The 20,924-nt window shown below is 60.4% G+C and overlaps 1 protein-coding gene across 10 annotated transcripts in view; it reads right to left on the bottom strand.

Annotated features, from left to right (window-relative positions):
- Positions 1-20,924, bottom strand: part of Rbfox3 (RNA binding fox-1 homolog 3) — a 331,439-nt gene that overhangs the window by 19,923 nt on the left and 290,592 nt on the right. For all 10 annotated transcript variants that reach the window (XM_069992838.1, XM_069992837.1, XM_069992841.1 and 7 more), the window contains one exon: positions 2,654-2,908. In XM_069992838.1, the coding sequence (XP_069848939.1) occupies positions 2,654-2,875 (222 nt within the window). In that variant the 5' untranslated portion in view covers positions 2,876-2,908. The remainder of the gene's footprint in view (positions 1-2,653; positions 2,909-20,924) is intronic.

Genomic DNA, 20,924 nt, shown 5'->3' with positions numbered 1-20,924 from the left:
CACAGGAGGAAATCCCTTGGGGTGGGGTGAGCCCACTGGGCCATGAAGTACTTGGGCTGTGTGTGTGTGGGGGGGTCAGGGCCGCAGGCCAGACCTGTACTGACAGCCAGCACCCGACGTGACCTGGGGTGTGTGTGGGGGAGCGGTACCCTGGATGGTGGGGGAAGAAGAGCCTGGGTTAGGAGAAGCCTAGAACAGCGCATGGAGCCCACCCCACCTGCATTCTGTGCCCCTTCATTCGAACCCCAGGCTGCTTGGGGAAGGGTCTAGAGGAGGCTTGAGAGAGCTGGAGGAGTCCTCAAAGACAGGCTGGTGACATCTGACCGGGCCTGCAGCTCTTCGCTCTGCTGCCAGCATGTGGGCGTCTCGGGGGAGAGGTGGGGTGGTTGCTTCGGGGATCTCAGAACGGGACAGGCGTCCGCCTGCCTCCCAGCTTCCTCTCAAGCTGTGCAGCTCTGCTCCATGAAGTGCTCGGAAGCCACCAAGCTCAGCCCCCCGGGAGCGCGAGGTCTTTGCGAGGCAGACCTGAGTGTCCTCCAGGGTTTCTTGCTGGTCCGGCCCCTTCCACACTCAGTCCACGCTGGGTTCTGAAGCACTCTCCTGGACCTCTGGGGCACCACGATCCTAACCTTCTTGTAGACCCAGGCAGAGGACAGGACCGTGCAGGCTGCCTGTCCTTCGGGGCGTCAGTATTTCCTGGCGGAGGCCCCTACGCAGGGATTTCCACCACGGCGTGGCCGCGTGGGAATTACGGTGTGGCTGGTTGGGATGGATGCGGTGGGATCGTGTGACCCCCTGCCATCTGTTCCTGGCACCCCACCCCGCCCCAGCGGCCAGCGGCCCCCTCCCCAGATTCTGACATTGTTGTGTTTGACTCATGGGAACAAGAGGACAAGTCTGGCCATTTCTTCTCTGCAGTCCCTGGGGTGAATTTGGTGTCCGATATGCAATGGCACTCAACAACATCCAAGCAAAGGTGAAATGAGAGGATTCACTCACGTAGGTCCTGCTGGTTGTGTCGGTCTGGTGACCTCGGTGTTCAGAGGCTTTGTGCTAGTTTCTGCTGACCAGTTATGAAGCCACTGATTCCCATTGGGTGCCATCTTGTCTTTTTGTTGTTGTTGTTGGTGGTGGTCATGGTGCTTGGGCCTGGGTTCTGTCCCTGAGCTCTTCAGCTCAAGGCAAGTGCTCTACCACTTAAGCCACAGCGCCACTTTCGGTTTTCTGGTGCTTTATTGAAGATAAAGAGTCTCACAGACTTTCCTGCCCTGGCTGGCTTTGAACTGCGATCCTCAGATCTCAGCCTCCTGAGTGGCCAGGATGACAGGGGTGAGCTGCCAACGCCTGGCCATCTCGTCTTGTGTTCAGGCAAAGCCCACCGGCTCACCACTGCAGACTCGCATTTGCTCAGGAGGAGGTTGTACAGATTTTGGCCACATGGATGTGTCTGCTGTTGCCCATCGTAAGAAACCTGGGTCATCGGCCACGACTCATTTGTGGTTGGGGTCATCTCTTGTTCCTGAGCTCCCTGAGGTCAGGGGTTTTGAGACACACAGCTAGGCAGCCTGGGAAGTACGGTGTGGCTTCCGGTTTTACCATCCCTGTGATGGGGCCTTTTGTGTCTACAGGAGACACACTGTGCCGGGATCTCGGGAAGTGGGTCTGATGGCATTACAGGAGACCGTGGCTGGCTGCCTTCAAGCAGGGGGAGGGGATACGGTTTGGGTAGCAGCTGAGGTCAGAGCCAGCTCAGGGGAGAACTGGCGGGGCTCCCCCACGGAGAGCTGGAGGGTGCTGGGGGTCCCTGCCCACACCACACGCCCAGTAGAGTGTCTTGGGGTGAGGCTGGAGGTAAGGGGGGGCGCTGAGGCGGCACAGCTGGGTGCCCTGCGGGGGGGGGGAGGGGAGCGCGGAGCCGGGGCCCATGGCTCCCGGGGAGTGCAGAGCTCTGGCCTCCTGCCCAGTGCTCATCAGCCAGCTGTGAGACAGCCAGCAGGGAGGCTGGATGGACCAACACCCTAGAGCAGGGGAAGGGGAAGGCAGGGGAGAATACAGGGGAGAAGGCCAGGGAAGGAAGAGGCAGCGGAGGGAAGCGGGGCCTGGGTAGGAGCCAGGTCCTGGGAGGGGGCTGCGGGGGGGCGGGGGGGAGGAGGGCAGAGACCGCCCACCCCTGGTGGCTGCTCCTTTCTCCACCAGGAAATCTGAGAAGTGCAGGGCTCAGCACTTTCGCCTCTGAGCTGCATTACAACCACATAATTGAAGCTATCTGATTGGAGGGCAGCCAAGCAGGTAGATTACAAGTGATTAGAAATGATAGGAGGGCCTGCAATCCGAGACAGCCCACCCCAGCTTGCCCCCCCAGAGACCCCAGGCAGGCCCAAGCCTCCGGGCCTGCCTCCCTCCCTCCCTTTCCATTAACAGGTCACTGGCAGCTGAGGGAGTACCCCCCCCCACCGCATGAAGCTGGGGACAGTCGCCCCTCTCCTCTGTGGTACACCTGCTGACACTGACACCAAGGTATCAAATCCAGGAGGGTCCAGGACCCTGGACCAGGCTCCAGTGTTGAGGCCTCCCACCCTCCGGAGGCCCGCCCAGCCTCCCGGGGGCCACCTGCCCCTCCCTGGGGCTCCTGGGGTGTCAGGGGGCCCCTTACCGGCACTGTCTGGGTGGCGGCGATGGGCTGTGTGCTGGCCTCGGTGCCGGGCTGCTCGGGGTGCGTCTGTGCTGGTGTGTACAGGGTCATGCCGTGCTCAGCGGGGACGGGGGTCTGGCCCGCGTAGTCCTGCGTGGGGTGTGGCGGGGGCGGGGCGTACTCGGCAGGGATGCCGTTCTGAGGGGGAGGGGGGTACTGGGCAGGGGGGTAGGGCTGGGCCATTGCTTCAGGTGGAGCCGTGGCGTCCTGATTGCCCTGCAGAGGAAGAGAGAGCAAAGCCTGCTTACAGTCCCGTCCCTTCCCAGAGCCCAAGGGGCGGATGGATGGACAGACAGGTGGACGAAGGGATAGTAAGCGCCTTTTGGGTCCACAGAGGTTTACAGGTGGATGAAGGGATAGTTAGCGCCTTTCGGGTCTGCAGAGGTTCTTCCAGAAGCTTCTTTGGCTGTCCACTCAGTACGTTCACTGGCGTTTTCCAAGTCCCCTGGATGGAGCTCTTCCAGTGGGGACCTTGGCTCAGAGCTGGGGCTGGAGTGGGGCTGGGGGGGGGGGGGTGACACTTCCCCGTGTGAAATCACGTGTACTTTTCACAGCTGGGTACGCAGGCTTGGGTTATTTTTCTTTCTTTAAACTCACCTAATGTTTAGAAACGGATTACTTTGTTACATGTTGAGCCACCTGTGTCTCAGAATAGACACAGGGATCCCCACTATCTTCGACCGGGTGGCCCCAACAGTGGCATCTCACAGAACCACAGCCACCAGACAATGGCGCCTGCGCTCTTCTCCCAGAGGGAGAATCCTGCCAGCCCACCTCCGCCGTGTCACCATTTCAAACCTCGCTTTCTCCGGGGGAGGCGGGACTGACAGGAGGGTCTAGGACCAGCTTTGGGTTCATTACAGGCCACCGTGCAGAAGCCGGACACAGCACCCCCCCACCAGCATCCTCACCGGGTGAGCCTCATGGGGCCTGGGGACCGCTGAGCACTCCTCAGACACAGGTCCCCACTGCTCTGGGACCTCTGAGGAGTCCCCTCTCCCCTGCAGTGTGCTGATAGCCAGTGCTCCTCAAAGCGGGGTGCCCTGGCACAGGGTCAGCATCCATCACCCCGAGAACTTGAGATGCACATCTCAGCCCCATCATGATGAAGATTTAAGGCATGTGAACAGCTCTGTGGGTGGCCTGTCCATCCTGAGATCAGGCCTGGGGCCTTCATGCTATCAGAGAACCTGGCACAGGGAGAAATGGGGTGAGTGGAGCCCCTGGCTCACAGACTCAGTCTCTCACTGCAGACATACCTGGCCCCTCTGCGCCGAGGCCCCCCCATCCTGACTGTGAAGGGAAGGAGAGGTCGTTCACCTGAAAGGCTGGGGGCCCCCTCCCTCAGCAGCCCCCCTCCAAGTGGAAGGGCCTCAACATACCCAGAGACCCTGTTTCAGATGGCAGCAGCCCAGATGTAGTTCAGAGTGACGGCACTCCACGCTCCAAGGGGCCCGTGTACCATCACAGGGCCGGGTGCTCTGCCCCACCATGTCTGCCTGGCCACCAGCCCCGCCCTGCTCCCCAAAGCCCCCAGTGCTGGCCACCTTGGGTTGGGTAAGACAGGTGGGTAGCTTCAGGTGCAGAGATTCCATCTCCCTCCCCTTCCACCTGCTTAGCAAAACCATCAGGTCCCTTGGCTTTCTGCAGAAACTGAAACTGGGTGGTATGGAGCTCTCTCTCTCTCTCTCTCTCTCTCTCTCTCTCTCATACACACACTCATGGATGTACGTCTTTTCTAGACGCTCCTGCCTCATTGGTCCTCAGTACCCCAGGAAGGTCTATCAGGGGTAGGGAACCTAGCATCATCCGGGCTGGCCAAGAGGGAGCGAGGGATGGAGCTCACGGAAGATGTTCCAGCGTAGAGTGAGGGAGGGGCCTGTCAAGGGTTCTTGCAGAGGGAGATCGATTCCCAGTAAATATTTGATGGGTGTCTTCACTAACCTATCCCAACTTCTCAGCTCCTGCTCTGTACCTCTAAGATCAGAGAAAAGGAGATGCCTTACCTTTACCTGTCTGTTCTTCACCCTACTCCTCCTCTCCTATGTCTTCCCTCCCTGTGTCCCACTTGGGGCTGTCAACCCTGCCTACTGTGAGGTGTCTCACGGCTGGAACCTGGAGCTCAGAGCAAAAGGATACAGTGAAGGGGCTGCTGGGTGGGGTCTTGGGCAGGTGTACCCAGGCCTGGGGAGACAAGGGGCATCCCCAGATGGAGATGTCTCCAGGACACTGGGGCACTGTAATAAAAGCAGCACATCAGAGCACAAGGTACTCTGTGTTGAGGTCATGAACTCACTCTGCCATTCCATAAGACAGATACTTCCTTCTCCACCTCACAGCTAATCAGACTGGCCCAGTCTGATTATGTCCCAGAGGCCATCTGACTGGTTAGGACAGGACAGGACCGGCCAGTAGTGCAGTCACCTGGCTCTGCACCCCACGCCATCACGTGCCATGCGGAACCGTGGCTCTCCCTAGAGGGCCCCGAGATGGAGGACAGAGTCTAAACCCTGGGGCACACAGATGGGCACCAACCCTCCCACTACACCCCCAGGCCACCAGGTGGCCCTGGTCACCAACTGTCCTCCTCACAGGCCTCTCTGCAGGCCAAGGGCGCCCTGGCGGAGGGAGCACAGAATGAAGCTGGCCTTGTTTATGTCTTGGCGGGTCCTGAGGTGATTCCTGATGTCCCTGCTCCCTTTCCCACCCGCCATGCTGGAGGTGGCTTTGTCCCCACCCCCACCCCACTGAATACTGAAACCACCTGAGATGCTAGTCTGTCCACCTCTCCAGCTGCCCCCTAGAACTACTGAGACACCAGACAACTTAAGCTCTTCCTGGGAGATTCTGGCCTGTGGCCTTGATGAAGATCCAAGGGAGAAGTGGAGGCCGCCGGGCCCACTCAAAACCCTGCAAATGTCTCCCCCTCCCCCACAAGCCGAGCTCCAGTGTTTGTCCCTGGTTGCTAGGTCAGGGCCACCACCACCGCCACCAATGTCAGCCCGAGGCTTGGGCCACAGGGCTTGGGGCTGAAAAGTTTCTTCCATATGAAGGGTGACAGCTTCCAAAAGCATCCGGTGACCCCACATACTTGTGTACACATGAGAATCTGAATGTACACACATGTATGGACGGATGTGTGAGTGGGCTGGTGGAAGGATGGATGTAAGAACGGGTAAGTAGGTGAACAGATGGGGGGTGGAGAGGAGGCCAAGCTAGAGGATCATGGTTCAGTTGGGACTCTCTTCCTCTAACTGCCCCTCTCATGCCCTTCTAAGTCGGGACTCTCTTCCTCTAACTGACCATTTCTCACGCCTTTCTAAGTCAGGACTCTCTTCCTCTAACTGACCATTTCTCACGCCTTTCTAAGTCGTGACTTTTCCTCTAACTGCCCCTCTCTCACACCTTTCATTTGCCTGGAGCATTCGATGGGATCCCGTTCTACCTGGTCCACAGTGAAAACCACAGATTCACCCCACGTGGATCCAGTTGGCCTGCACACTCCGAGCGGCGTCTCCCTCTTCCCCCTCAGCCTCCCAATGTCCTCATTCTTACTCTTGGTGATGACTGCGCAGAAAATAGCAGAGAACATTCACACTCACCAGCCCACCTCCTACACGGTGCTCTGCCATCCTTCCCGTCCTCAAGGATGGCCGTTGGTGCTCCCACGCACAACCACCTCAACCCTGGATGGGAACCAAGCCCTCCTCACACAGCCTGCTCCCAGCTCTAACCCTTTACTGTGGGATCCAGTGCCGTCACCTGCCGATGTAGACAGCACCACACCGGGAGCCCACAGCAACTTTGTCCTCCAAGTGCAACCCCCAGCTGCCTTTTAGAGCAAAGCTTCCCTATTCCTGCAGCCCTTGGGTCTTTTGTTCCTGTTCTCCATTGGTCCCTGCAAGCCAGCTTTTCTTGGTGCTATTCCCTAAGAGCACGCTTCTCATGCCAGCCATATTGAAAATCCAATGGCCAGTTTGTAGTCTAGATCCGACCTGGACCTGCAGCAGCCTGGGGGATGTGGTGACAGATGGCACCTCTCTCCAGAAACATTTTCTTTTCTTGGTACGGTGCTCACTCTCTGTTGGTTCCCTTGTTTTACTGGAAATGTCTTCTAAGTCTTTGTTCCTGGTTCTGGGGCCACCTCTTTCCACCCTCTGCACATTGATGGGCCTGGGTCCCTGTCCTTGGTCTTCTCTCCTCTGGCTGCACTCACTGGGTTTCTTTAGTGCCATTCAGATGGTATTCAAGGTATTATTGATATGTTAACAACCCTGAGTTACACCTTCACCGGTCTTCTCCCCAGAATTCTCTCCTCCCTTCCTTCCGCAGGCTCTGCCTGCATGTCTAATACATCTCTCAAGCTTGAGGATGCTCTAAAGGGACCCCTGCTTTCCCCGTCGTCTCAGCAGACCTTCCTCTCAAGGCCTTCTCCATCCCAGCATGCACGTCCCCCTCCTGTCCCCTGGCAGTGCAGCACTCAGTCTATCCCTGTGGTCACCTGAAACTCTGCTCTTCCGGCACACAAGACTCCAAACCCCTGGCACCCAGAGTAGCTCATGCTGCTAATGAGGGAATGAAGGCCAGGGCAGGGGAAGAAAGGACAAGCCCTCATAGGAGTGGTCTGTGGCTGAGCTTCGAGATCTCCACCCCCCTGGCCTGGAAGACTGGTTCAGGCAGCCCTCACTGTTCAGGCAAGGAAGCCGAGGCTCAGGACCAGGTTCCAGGCAGCCTGCACCCCGAGGGTGTTCACCAGATACAGTCACACAGACACCCTGTGTAAAACTACTTTTCTTCCATGGAGCAGATACGAGAAGCATCAATTTTATAGGGACCCAGGGCCACACAGCAGGGGCCCATGAGAGCCCCTAAAGAGTCTGAAGGTGGAGCAGGGTGGCCTGCCATGGTGAGCCCAGGATGGCACATTACAGCCAAATGGCACACCTCTGACCCCTGCTGGAGAGTGACCTGCTAGCTAGACCCCCCCCCCTTTCCCCATGTTAACAGTGCAGGAAGCGACAAAGGCTTCACATGGGGGCTGGGCTTGTGCCAGGACAGGATCACTTCAGGACTGACCTGGGGCCTGATGTGGGGCAGACAGATGTGCTGGCCAGGGTGGCTTGTAGTCTGTGAGCCTGATGTTTTGAACCTGGACTGGACTCCAGCAGAGTTTGTGGAGGACCTCTGCCGTGTCACCAGGGATGGCGCAGTCTGTGCCCTGTCTGGACCTGCTCCTGTGGAGCTGCTATTCAAGGTAGCCATATGGGGACCTGGAAAGATGGAGCTCCAGGGGGGCTCGTGTCCGTCCCTCGGCAAGAGGCCCCAGTACTGAGGGTTGATCAGGCTTGGGTATGGGGAGAGGAGAGTGTGGTTGTGGCTGGCCCTAAAGGCAAGGGCAGAACTCTGAGTGTTTGCACCTGGGGTCCGCTGTCTGCCCAGATGAAGGCATCCACCCCTCCTCCTGTCTCTGCTGAGAGGCTGGCCATCCTGGGCTAGACCCTTCTCCACTTGCCTTCCGGGTTCTGGTGGCTGGAGGTGGGAGAGTGAGTCTGGTGCACTTGTTAGCCAGGCCTCCTCTGGGTGGCTGTCTCGGGATGCCTCTGTCCTGGGGGCGTGGAGACCTGGCCTCCTTTCGTGGGGACTGACCTCCCATCTGCTCTCCTTTCTGGTTCTAGTCACTACTTCCTTTTCTGCTGACTGACAGCTCCAGCTCTTGTGTGGCCCCGTAGTGTCACGCCCCCTCTGTCCATGCCTCCTCCTGGCCTGTCTGGAATCATGCTACATCCTGCTGGATCCTGAAGACATGGCAGGGAGAGGGGAAGAGGAGGAGGGAGGAGGCGCCTCCTGCTCAAGAGATAGTCTGGCCACTCACTGTCCAATCCTGGCTGGCCTGGCCTTGGAGGTGGTGTCCTTGGTACCTGGACCCCAATCCCTGGCTCCATTTCTGCAGCTGAATGAGTCTAGATGTGACTTTAGTTTAGCATCTCTGGTCCTCAGCCCCTTGGTCAGTGGAGGGGGAAATGATTTGCAGAGCTTAGTGGGCACACCCTTAATCTCCAGTATCTAGGGCTGGGAACCCTCAGGGTCTCTGCGCACTCCCCATCCCCGGCTCCCTGTCCAGCTGGTGCCTCCTGCTGTTGCCTGAGCAGGTACTGCTGGGAAGAGCAGGGTGCTCTGGGTGCAGGTGGGTGCCTGTGAATGAAAAGCTGGGAATGGTGTCGGCCAGAGCCGCTTCCCCTTGGCCCAGTGCCTTCCTGGCCCCCTCTGCTCTCAGGCCCTCCAGGACAATTAAGCTAATTGCTCTCCAACTCCTCACCCCTGGAGAGAGGGCACCACATGCCCAGGGCCCGCAGGCCAAACTGCAGTGGGAATCCGGGCACCGGGCCATTTCCCTCTACCTCTGGGCAAAGCTTCCAGACAGAGAGAAAAAGGAGAACAGGGTGGAAAGATAGCCTGTCATGTCTGCTATCAGTGTGTGTTCCTGTGTAGGTCACCTCCATGGCCTGGAAGCAATCTATCCACTGTGCATCCATGCTTGTCCAGGGGGAGACCCTCCACCTCCCACCACCCACGACACTCCTGCCAACCAAAGGAGCTGTCATCAGGGAGCGGACAGCAGGCCCCACCCTGCCTCACTCTGGTGTGAACGTTTACATGGTGAGGATGCCCAGCAGACTGCCGGGGGTAGGACACTTGGGGCTGGGGCTTGGGGCTGGCATCCCATGTGCCCTGCAGTGGGACCAGAACAGCACAGGCAAGGGTTAGTTATTGCCTTAGTCCTGGGTAGAGGCAGCGGCTGTCTGCCATGCGGCAGTCCCAGGCAGGGGTCCGGGAGGTGCTGTTCTGAGCACCCCTAGTCCAGCGCAGCCCTTACCTGGACCTCTGTGAAATTCAGTGTCCAAAGGGGAGGCTGGCTGTCCCAGAGGCTAACTTCTGACAGGATGGAGTTCTGGGCTCCTGTCCCTGGGCCCTGGTGACTCAGTCAGGTGACCTCATGGCTCTGATCTCCCTGGCTGGGAAGCAGGGGGAGCCTGTCCCTGTTTCCATGTGAGGGTCCGCATGTGCAGGGCTAGGCCCATCTCGCTGGACACAGGGGACTCTGCCTCCCCAACTCTAGCTGCAATCCTTTCAATCCCCAGAACTCAGACTTGCCGGGTGCTCTCCCTGTCTCTGCCAAGGGGGAGGCTCCTTTGCTGGTACCACTTGTGGTTCTCAAACCCACTCTCCATACAGTTCCATGAGACACAGGGGTCTGCCTGTAAACCCATGGGCTGGTCCCCAGCCCTCAGAGGTCACGCAGCATTGTGATTGCTTTACCTGTCTGGGCAAATCCTCCCTGAGTGCAGAATGGGCCAGTCGCGCTCCTCCCCAGCTCACAGTAGTGAAGACCGGCCCTGGTGAGTGAGCCATGCTGCGGGCCTGTTTGCCAAACATGTGTGTTTGCCAGCACATGATGTGCTGGCCTGGGGCCGGGTCCCAGGCGTCCGGGGCGCCCTAAGCAGTGGTCACCATGGCAGAGACCTGCCATGAGCACGAACGACGCTGGAAGGGAATGGTTCAAAACAACACGCAGCTAGCTACGGCCTAGCATGTAGGCAAAGGCTCGTGGCTGGACTTCCTGGGAGCTGCTGCCATCAGGGGCTCTTGTGCCAGCACAAAGCATGGTTTCTGAGGCTCCGGGGCCTGGGGGGGTCCTCTGTGCGAAGGACAGGAACCCCTGCCCATGGACACCCGAGGAGAATGTGGAAGACCCCCGGTGCCCGAGGGCTGCCGGGTTTGGCGTGGACCGCCCAGGGCAGACAGGGAAGACAGGGACCTTCAGGCCTCAGCTCACGCTGTCCCAGATCTCGCCTTGTGACTGGATTGCTTCCTCAGCTCCGAAGCAGGCCGCTTCAGGTAGCATCGGATGTGCAAATAACCCTGCCAGGTAAAGGTAGAGACTTCTGACTACCCTGCTTACTCTAAAAGCAAGTGGCAGCCAGCCCCCGGCAGGATGACCACAGCAGGCCTGCACTATGGGCACCGGAAGCCTCTCCCTGCCCCCCCCCTCCAGGCAGCTGCCCCAGAAGGACGCCAGCTAAGAAGTCCCTCTCCAGGACAGGTGGGCCCACCAGGGAAGCCACAGGCCTCTGCGGCTGGCAGCCCGGGGGCCAGGCGTGCTGCAGGCCAGCAGTCAAAGCCAGGTGGCACTTGGGCTTGGTTTGAGTAAGGGGGTACTAGTCTGAAAGGCTTGGAGAAGAGGGAGGCTGCCCTCCTGGACAAAGAGAGGGAATGGGAACGGACAAGGGGCAGGCTCTACACTGCAGCTGGAGAGATTGATTCTCTGGTCTAGGAAACTCGCACGGGTCTCGTGGCTTTGCCCCGAGTCATGCCGGGCATATACACAGCTTGTGTGAGGTCTCCACGCTCCCACCTAATGGAGAAGGGAGGGCCTGTCCCCTGGGGTGCAGTGGGTCCCTTCCTTAGCCCAGCAGGAGGAGGGCTGAGGGGCCAGGAGGGAGGCGGTGGGAGGTGAGACAGGGGGTTGTACTGGCGGTGCAGGGGCTAGGAGGGAAGAGCTGGGTGCTGGAGGGGGTGGGGAGACTCCAGGCCAGGACAGGGATCTACCTGGGTGTCCGCTCCTCCTTCCCCTCCGGTCCATTCCACCTGACAGCCAGTTCAACATCTTCCATTAATTACGTCCGTGGGACAGCCCGTCACACCACGTATTACTTCATCCCAGGGACCATTCGGTCCCTGTGCTCCGTGGCCACCATCCCTCCAGCCTCTCTCCTCCTTCCGTCCCACCTTCCCCAGGAAAGCTCTGGTGTCGGGATTATCCCAACGGCCGGGCCTGGATCAGTGTCCAGGTTATCCCAGAGTCCCAGGCCTAGGTCACATGGATGTCTCTCATCTCTGGGAACTCTTCGGGGTTCATCAAGTCTGAGTTCCACATGTGTGAGCTGGGCCTCGAAGCCCAGACCCCCCGGGCTTTCAATCCACCCGAAGTTCCGTGTTCTGCCGCTCGCTGTGGGCGAGGAGGAGCAGGCACCGGCTGGGTCCTTCCGTTCCTGCTTCCTTCCTTTCACCAGATCCTTCTGCCTCTTGTCTCTACTCTTGGGTCCTTTTCCTTGGGTCCGCAGATGCTCTGTTGCCTGGATATCTTTGGAGGTGTCCACAGTGGTGTGGAGGCTGCCATGGTCACACGAGGCCAGCGGGAGATGGCCGCCTGCCTGGGGTGGTCTGGCTTCCCAGGGAGTCCACACCCCTCTCCTGACGCCACACTCCCACTCAGCGCCCAGCCCCCCACGCTGGCCTGCCATGGCTGCCCTCTTCAGAGAGGGACCTTGCCAGCCCTGCTGTGGTGGCACCAGAGCGAGGGGCTTGCCGTGACCCACACGGCCTCAGTGCCCGAGGTGGTGCGCTCTGTGGACAGTGGGTGGGCCGTGTGCTCTGTGGGTTCTGTGGGCTGGGCGTTGTACTTCATAGGAGTTCGTGCGTGTTCCACACACCTCCAGGCTGCGTGCATCCCGTGTGCTCCCACTGCCGGGGAAGTGCTCTCAGGCTGTTTGTGTTCCCCCCCACCATCGCCACTGTCCTCCATGACGGGCTGGTAGCCCTCCACCCACCTAGCTGCCCACAATTCCTGGGCATGAGCACAACTTGTGGAAGACTGGGGATGGGGAGGGGCTCCCACTGTGCTGGGGTTACCCCAGCACCCTGCTCCCTGGCTGCTCCCTAGGGTAACCTCAGAGCGGCACCGGGCCTGCTCCTCACGCCGGCGGAGAAGCAAGCCCCACAACACTCCTCTGATAACCGTATTTAGGGACAGATGGCTTCCTTCATAATCCTGGATCTCTTGTTCCAGGCACTTAGGCCGTGATTTGGAGTATGGGTCCCCGGGCTTCACTCCCTGCACACTCAGGGACACAGCAGCAAGCCTGGGCCTCATGGGCCCCCAGGGATCTCCTTGGCAGAATCACAGAGAGTGTCCGGAGCCCCTGCAGCTCTGCCCCTTCCTGAGAGGGGTGGGCTCAGAGGCGGCGGGCAAGCCCCAGGTGGGGGGATGGATTCTCACGCGATTAGGCGGTAATTCCCTCCAAGCTGCCGCAAACCAATAATAAATGACCGGACTCCGTAAATCCTCTTCTCCCATCAGCCTTGACTCCACCCAGCTCCCGAGCTCCGTCCTGACCGGGGAAGTGAGCGAGGAGCTTGGGGAGCAGGGACAAGGCCTCAGCCTCCCCTGCGGACATCAGGACCGGTCCACCTCCGGGACCCTGCAGGCTGTGAGGCTCCCAGGAGGAGACAGACAGGGCGGGGCTGCACAGGCACCTAGCTCGGCAGTGGGGTGAATCAGCTCTGTCTGCTAAAATCTGACCTGCGTAGGGGTCTTCAGAATCGGCACCGGACACTGGACAGTTCCTCTCCAGGAGCAGGGGTTCACCAGCAGGACATGGTGCCTGTGGCCGGCCAGACTGGGGAGACTGCCCGCCCAGGACATCCCTGCTGCTGGGAGTACAGAGCCTGCCCCCACCGCAGTGCCACCTCCCCAGACGGGCCGGCTCCCATCACTGCCTTTGCTTCTGCCCTCCAGGGGGTCAATTCACCCTGGAAAATGACAAGAAAGGAGGAGGAGGAGGAGGAGGAGGAGGAGGAGGAGGAGGAGGAGGAGGAGGAGGAGGAGGAGGAGGAGGAGGAGGCGTGGCGGCTGTGGGAAACCGAGGAAGGGCACAGCACTGGGAACAGAGCAGCCCAGTTCCAAGAAGGGAGGTCCCTGAGGATGAAAAGCCCTTGCTGGGGTGTGGGTCCTGCTTTGCCCCGGAGGGGTACCCGGCTTACTTCATGCCACCTCCAAGGACTTGGACATCTGGCCGGGGCCAGGCAGGCAGAGAGGGAGCAGCAAAGGCTGGGGAGCCTCAGACCCCAGCAGGTGGGCTGCCAAAGGCCTCGTCCCCCCCCCCCCCGTTCCCCTCCCCCCGCCCTCCCGCCAGCATGGCCTTTCTGCCTCCAGGAAGAGGAGGAGCGCAGCAAGGCCTGCAGTCAGTCCCTGCCCAGGTCTCACCAGCAGCCATGGGAGGCTGGGTGCCTGTGCTCCCGCCAGGTGTGTGCATGTGTCTGTGTGGGATGACAGTGAGGGCAAAGGTCACGAGACACCATGGGCTGGCAAGGCTGAGAAGTCCTGGAGGAGGAGGGATGGGACACCAGAGGGGAGGGGCGCCAGCCCCAGCTCCCTGCAGCTCATCCTGCACCGTGCCCAAACCTTCCTGCCCAACCCTTCCTGCTCCTTCAACTGAGATCTATGTCTGAGCACCTACTCAGTTTGCTGAGCACCTGGCTCAGGGTACCACGAAGCAGTGTGACAGTCTCTGCGCACAGATCCCTGGCCTCCTCCTACCCCGGACCCAGCCAGCCAACCTCCTCCGTCTGCTGCCGTGAACCGAGTGAGGGGGAGCCCGCGCAGCCTGCCCGTGGGCACCCTGGAGACTGGACATGCTACAGAGGGCCAGCAGCCCCTCCCCGGGTGGCCTGGCCAGGGTCGGCTGTGCAGGGGCTCACTCAAGGCACAGGGCGGCAGAGAACCCACCTCACCCCTGGGCTGCTTCCCCCCAGGGCCCGCTGGCGGCTCGCTCCGCACCCCAGGACGAGGGCTCTGCTAGCCACCGTGGCGTCCCCACAGCTGTTTCCTGCACATTCATTAAGGAATATTAGCATTATTAATGGCCCATGGTCTTCATTTAGCAAATGGAACAGGATATTAAGCACAGTGCCCAGGACATGACGTGGGCCAGCGGGGGTGGGGATGGTGAGTGGGTGGGGGACACCCGTGGCAGGCTGGGCAGGCAGGGCCCACCTTGGGTGCCACCCATGGGCCTGTGCCCAGCATCCCTGGGTTCCAGGCCTTCTCTGCTCCCTCCCACGGTGCCCCGAGGCTCCTAGGAGACACCTCCTGAGGACAGGAGCCCAGGAGGACACAGATGAGACTTTGCAGAATGTAATTAGGAGGGTACATTTCCCAGCCATGGCGATTGCATAATGCATCCCACGGCCAAACACCCACCTGCCGGCATCTGGTTGGAAAACTGTGGGTTTATTTGCGGGCCATCCGGGGTAACTCCCCTGGTGGTCGACATGGGGGAATTGGTGGTCTGGTGTGTCTCTGGGAGGAGAGACTTTTGGGGGACAGAGCCCTGGGGTGCTCATGCTTGGCCTTGTGTGTCCGCACACAGTGGGTCCCGCAGTGGGGACACAGGAGGCACCCCATCACCATCTGAGCTCCAGGGACCACTGATTCTGTTCCTCGGCCTCCCGGAAGCCCCCAGAAATGCAAATTCTCAGGCCACATCCCACACCCTGACCAGCGGATACCGTGCTCCGCCACGGCCTGGGCCTCCCCAGGACGGGAGCTGCGGCCACACGGCAGGGAGGGACTGCAGGGCAGGTGAAGTCCAGAGGAGCCCTGGCACCAGACCTGGCCGGACACTCGCGCGGGAGAATCAGGAGACAGAAGTCACGGTGGACTGTTGTGGCGTTCTACAACAGAGCCAGGACTGAGGGGAGGTTGAGGCAGAGCACAGGGGCTGCTGCCGCATCCACGGACAGTCCGCCCGTACAGCTAGGGGTCCGGAGTGCCCTGAGAAATACGAGGTGACTCCATCCGGTCCTGCAGACCATGGGGTCCCGCCACGCGGCACGGTGCTTGAAGAAGACAGCGCAGGTTAGTGGTGCTGCCTGGATTAGAACAGGGCTCCCAGCAGGGGGCAGCAGGGCCTCGTTCCTTCACCTCTGTACCTGCTCTGTCCACTGGCCAGCGGCAGAACGGCCTGGTGTGGCTCAGCTCACACCTGGAGGTGCGGGGGGGAGGCACAGGAGGGTGTAGGCAGGACCATGGGGAGGGAGCTCAGGTCACCCTCGGTGCCGGCCCCAGCTGCGGTTCCCCGCTTTCCCTGCAGGGGTATCCTGCCTTCAGCTGTCCTCTGAGGCCCTGCGTTCATTTTAGGAGGGGGTAGCTGGTCTGGGCCACATGAAGAATGACCTCAGAGGACTGAATCTCCGGATGCAGAGTTTCCCAACAGCAGGGACTGGGCACTGGGCACTGGCACAGGGTGGGTCACTGTTACCGGCCTGACCATCATACAGCGCTCCCCAGTGTAGTGCAGGCTTGGGGTGATTCCACGCACCACGTCCACCTCCCAAATCCACACTACTCGTCCACCCTCCGCATCCCCGAAATCCTCAGGTGGCCTGGCTTTCGGGCTCCTGCTCTTTTGTGGCCAAGGGAGAAGCTGGGGACCGAGAGGTGGAGGTGCTCGGCTGGAGTCATCCTGGCCTCCAGACAGGACCGCACGGCCACCCGCAGCGCCGACCCCAATCACTGCCCGTGCCAGGGGAGAAGACTGGCATCGGCTGTGGGCCTACTCACCCCCGGGGGGAAATGGCCAACATTCCTGGTCCCAAGTCAAACCCAGTGTCCTCCTGTTATGCTTTATTTCTAGCTCAGGTGAAATGTGAGCTTTCCTTAGCAAACCCAGCCAAGTCTAGAGCTAAGGACAGCTGGCTCCCAGGGACCCGGCCTGCCGCGGGCTTCCGCTGGACCCAGAGAACGAGGTGACAGCATCTTCACCACCTCCGTGCCCTCCCAGCTGAGACCTGAGTCCCTGCAGTACACACACACACACACACACACACACACACACACACACACTGCACTCTGTGTGCACACACACGCACACTCACACACATATAAGCATGTGTGCATGTGCACACACGACACTCAGCAATGCTATTTCCCTCACGCTGCCCAGGCCCAGGGCAAGGCACCCCTTCCCATCCCCTTGGGCCTCTCCAAGCGAGGGCAGCCTGGACACTGCGGGAGGAGAGTCTTGGGGGCCAGTCTGTTTTGGATTAGTCTTGACAACCACTCAGTCTGGTGTTAGGAACAGCTGGAGCCTGGGAGAACAGAGGATGGGCCTGGCACGGAGGGGAGAGGCTGTGAGCTGGGGGGTCTGCCCACCTCCCTGCCCCCCCCAGGTCAGGGTGTGACCTGCATTAGAACAGACACCATCCTTCCCAGCGGCCCCGGCTCTGGCATGTCTGGGCCAAGCTCTGTTTATGACAGCTTGGCCAAGAGCTACTCAAGGGGTAGGAGAGGGGGAGGTGTCAGGAAAGCACAGGGGAACCTGCCGAGCTTCACGGGACCCCTGAGGACCCAGCGCCCCACATCCATCTCCTCGGATAGCCTGTCCAGGGGCAGGCGGGCGAGCTTCTCTGGGGCTCGGGCTGGTCACTCCAGCTCGCCCTGGGCTGGTTGGCAGAGTCAGGGGCCAGTTCCCCCTCACCTGGGACAGCCACTTCCCAGGAGACAGCGCCACCCACCAGCTGGGGCTCTCCCCAACTTCTACCACAGGATGATCCTCACCCTGCCCTCCACCCGCCCAGCCTAGTGTGTCCGCTAAAGGCCGCAGCTGCGGGAGGTGGTGGACGCTTCAGGGGGTGGGGCCTCCCGAGACACGAGGACACCCCTTGAAGGGACTGTTGGCACCCATACTCACCCTCCCACACCACTCCAATATTTGTCTTTACCACGGCCCAGAAGCAACAGAGCTGGAGACCGTGGGCCAGAATCTCTGAGACCACGGCCAAAATGCACACGTCCTCTTTCAAGTTGATGACCGCAGGTATTCTGTCACCACCGTGGAGAGCTGACTGACACACCACGCACACAGATCCCCGCCCCTCCCAACCACAGGACCCAGGATGGCTTCGTGTGGCCCTGGGCCGCACACACTCCGCCACCCCTGCAACACCACAACCCTGGCCGGACGCACCCCAGGTCCCTCACGCCATCCACCACCTCCGTTCTGCTCACCAGAGGTGAACCACAAGGCGCGGACACACACACACGTGCCCAAGGGCGCACACACACATTCCCCTGCCACACCCATGGGACACTGCTTGTGTACACACGTGCTGGTCACACTCTCGATGCCAGTGAACACCCTCCCCTCCACCCGCACCGAGACACCTTTCCAGATTTTACCAAATGTCCCCAGGAAAGGGCTGGTGTCCCTCGAACAACCCTTTGCACGTCTACACGCGTGCCCCCTTGCTGGTGCACGCTCTAGCGCACCCACGCACGTGCACATGCCACCTGCCCGGCATGCGCTGTTCCGGAAGCCACCTGCCACACAGGTCGCGCACGCCCCCCTCTCCCCCCCTCCCCAGCCACGCCGGGCTGCGGCGCCTGGCCGCCGGGCCGGCACAGGCAGCGTCGGGGGAAGGCGACCGGTCTTTTCCTGGTAGGCGCCTGGCTCCTGGAAGAGGAGCCGGTGGATCTAATCTTCAGCTGATTAAATGTCCCTCATTAATGAGTTTCTTTAATTAATGAAGTTTTTGGGTCTGCTCCACTTGCTTTATTCCAGCCACACTCTGCCTCCTCAGCACAAAGCGGGGCCATTTCCTCCCGGGTAATTGAGGGAGCCGCGGCCCGTTCCTGCCGACTCGGCACTTTACTGACTGCGTCTGTCAACTCCGGGCTGACAACTCCATTTTTAAACATTTTCTTCTCCAGCAAGCCTGCGCACAGGCGTGTGCACACACATGAGGGCGTCCTGGACGGGCCTTGCACGCCGCCTCAGTCACGGCAGGCACACGGATGTTCATGTCTACTCCACTGCCCCTAGAGAGGTACACTGCTGAGCACCAACGCACACCAGTGTGCAAGACAGACTCCGGCTTGCACGTGTGTGCACGCACACGCTCGTACACATACCTGCACTTACACCTGAGTGTGACACAGCTCACACAGTGGGGTGTGCATGCACATGCTCAACACACAGATACACTGTTGCACACGCATGCACGCATTATCCAGGCGTATATATGATGCACGGTCTCCCGCTGCCCACACTCCTGAGCTTATGTACAACCTCAGCAGGTCACGTGTGCATCCTCTCCCCATCCCCCCAGCACACCAGAGTTCACACTCCAGGCTATGCATCCCACCCATGACATTCATGCACTCACACACGATTACATCTCCAAACACACACGATGCCACCCGTCAAGGAGAGAATGGCTGGTCCAGGCGGGGCCATCTCCCCACCCCCACCCCAATGGAAGCTGTGCTGGCTGCAGATGCCCAGCATCAGGTGGCCACGACCCCAGGCCCACCTGCTGCCCAGCGGCCTGGCCTGGCTGCCCGTCAGCGCTGGTGGCTGTCCCCTGCTGTGACTGGGCGCCAGCTCTGGGCTCTAGGCCTTTTCACTGGTCACAAAGAACTCTCTGAACTAAAGGCATCTATCTTCTCCTGCTGACTAGGCTGTCGGGCTCTGGGTTCCTCTCCAGGCCAGCCAGAGGCTGGGCAGTCAGGGGCCATGGCTGGGCAGAGAAGAGGGCACCGCATCCCCCACAGGTGGTACGCAGACATCAGACAGGACGAGTTTTTTCAGGGCAGGAATCAAGCCGTTAACAACCAAGAGAAAGCAGAACTCCCCAAACAATGCCAACCGGGACCTCGCACAGGGAGCCAGTTCCGACGGGCTGCGGCCAGGCCGGAGCCCCTCCCCAGCGGCGATCCTAGGTGCGGGCAGCCAGCTTGCACCTGGCGAGGAGGTCTTACTTGCTCTTTAGCCCTGTCAGGCAAGCCTGGTCCTGCTCTCCCCACGGGCTCTGGGAAACTCCAGGATGCCTGCCCGCAAGTGGTAGGGCCTGGCTCTGAGCGTTGTGGTCCCTGCGCCCAGCCCAGGACCCTTGCTCTATGCCCCTTCTGGGCTGCTCCTCAGGGGTCCTCCCAAGAGGTACCTCTCCCACCTTCTCCAACTGCCACATCTATTGATACCAGAGCCTTCCTGCATATCGCATCCTGGACTCCTCACTGTACCCGCTGCTCCTGCATTTGGCAGGGGAGGAGACACGCGACACAGCTCAGGCACAATCGACCACTTCCCTTCCTCCACCCGGTGTCCAACTTGGCCCCCAATACAAGCTCTGGGCCTGGCAAAACCTGAACGGCGGCTCGTGGAGTCCCTGCAGAGGAGAGGAGGCTGTACACAGCCTCGGGCCCAAGGTGCCAGCCCCACCTGTGTCCCCAGATGCCCCCTGTGGACCAGACACAATCAGTGAGCACTGAGCATCTACTGCACACTGGGCACTTTCTGTAGCTGCAAAGCGTGCAATGTCCCGGGGGCTACACGTCTTTGGTTTTGAAGATGGGGAAACTGAGGCTCAAAGATGCTGAGGTGAGGTCCCATGGCTCACAGGAGTCCTGGTGAGCCGTGCCGAGCTGGCCTTGCCCCACAGCACCCACAGGGCCTCTGGGAAACATCTGGTCGCCATGTTGGGGGGGAGGCCGAGGACCCGATGCAGGGTCCCCAGTCCTTCCCGGTTGGTGGCTCCCGCCGGGGGCTGAGAGGCCCACTGAGGCCTAGGGGCAGTGAAGGAGCAGAAGAACCCAGTGACCACGGCCTTCAAGACCTGCCGGGCAAGGCTTTGTACTGGAGAGTGTTAGGGGGACCGGAACCCCAGCAGGGTGGTGACAGCTGGTGACCAAGGACACAGCTTGACTCTCGGTGGCCGTGAACAGAGGCAGAGCGAGGTATGAGGCCAGCAGGGGGCACCCCAGAGTGGGCATGGGGTGTCACTGCAGCTGGAGCAGCTCTGGGGACAGGTCAGGACTCGGCCCTTTCTATGAGAGCGAGGAGAATGATAAACTCAAGCCGGGGAGCTGGCGTTGTGCTCCAACACTTAGGTGGAGGGTACGGATGGGGGCTCGTGGGGATGCTATCTGCTGCCCAGCGCGACATGGAGACCAGGGGAGGCCACACAGTGGGCCGGGGCGGAAGGCAGGGCACTGGCCAGGGGCCTCCGGACAAACCCGGCCTAGCAGAGGATTCTGAAATTGTGGTTACGTCACGAGAAGCCGGGTTTGATGATCTTTTATACAGAAGTACAGAGAGGCTGAGTGGAGGCCCTGAGGTCACGCAGCAAGTCAGCATGAGGGGTCAGGTGGCTGGGCTGGGGTTGGGTATTCTACAGTCCAGATGCTTTGAGAGTCGCAGGGATCATGATGAAGCCCCCTTTGGCCCTACACAGACTAGAAGTGCTGACGGGTGGGAAGACAATACCGTGTGGGTACCGCAAACCGTGAGCACGCCACATGGTAAGCAGCCCCGACAGTGAGGCTGAAAATGCATTTGTAAGAACTCAGCTGCCTGGACACGCTCTCAGAGCCCACCTGGCCACCCACAGGTCT

Source organism: Dipodomys merriami, unplaced genomic scaffold (genome assembly GCF_024711535.1).
Source record: "Dipodomys merriami isolate MVZ:Mamm:240054 unplaced genomic scaffold, mDipMer1.0.p SCAF_42, whole genome shotgun sequence".
Taxonomy (NCBI): domain Eukaryota; kingdom Metazoa; phylum Chordata; class Mammalia; order Rodentia; family Heteromyidae; genus Dipodomys; species Dipodomys merriami.
Note: the sequence above shows the minus strand (reverse complement) of the source record. Positions and strands in the feature narration are given on the sequence as shown.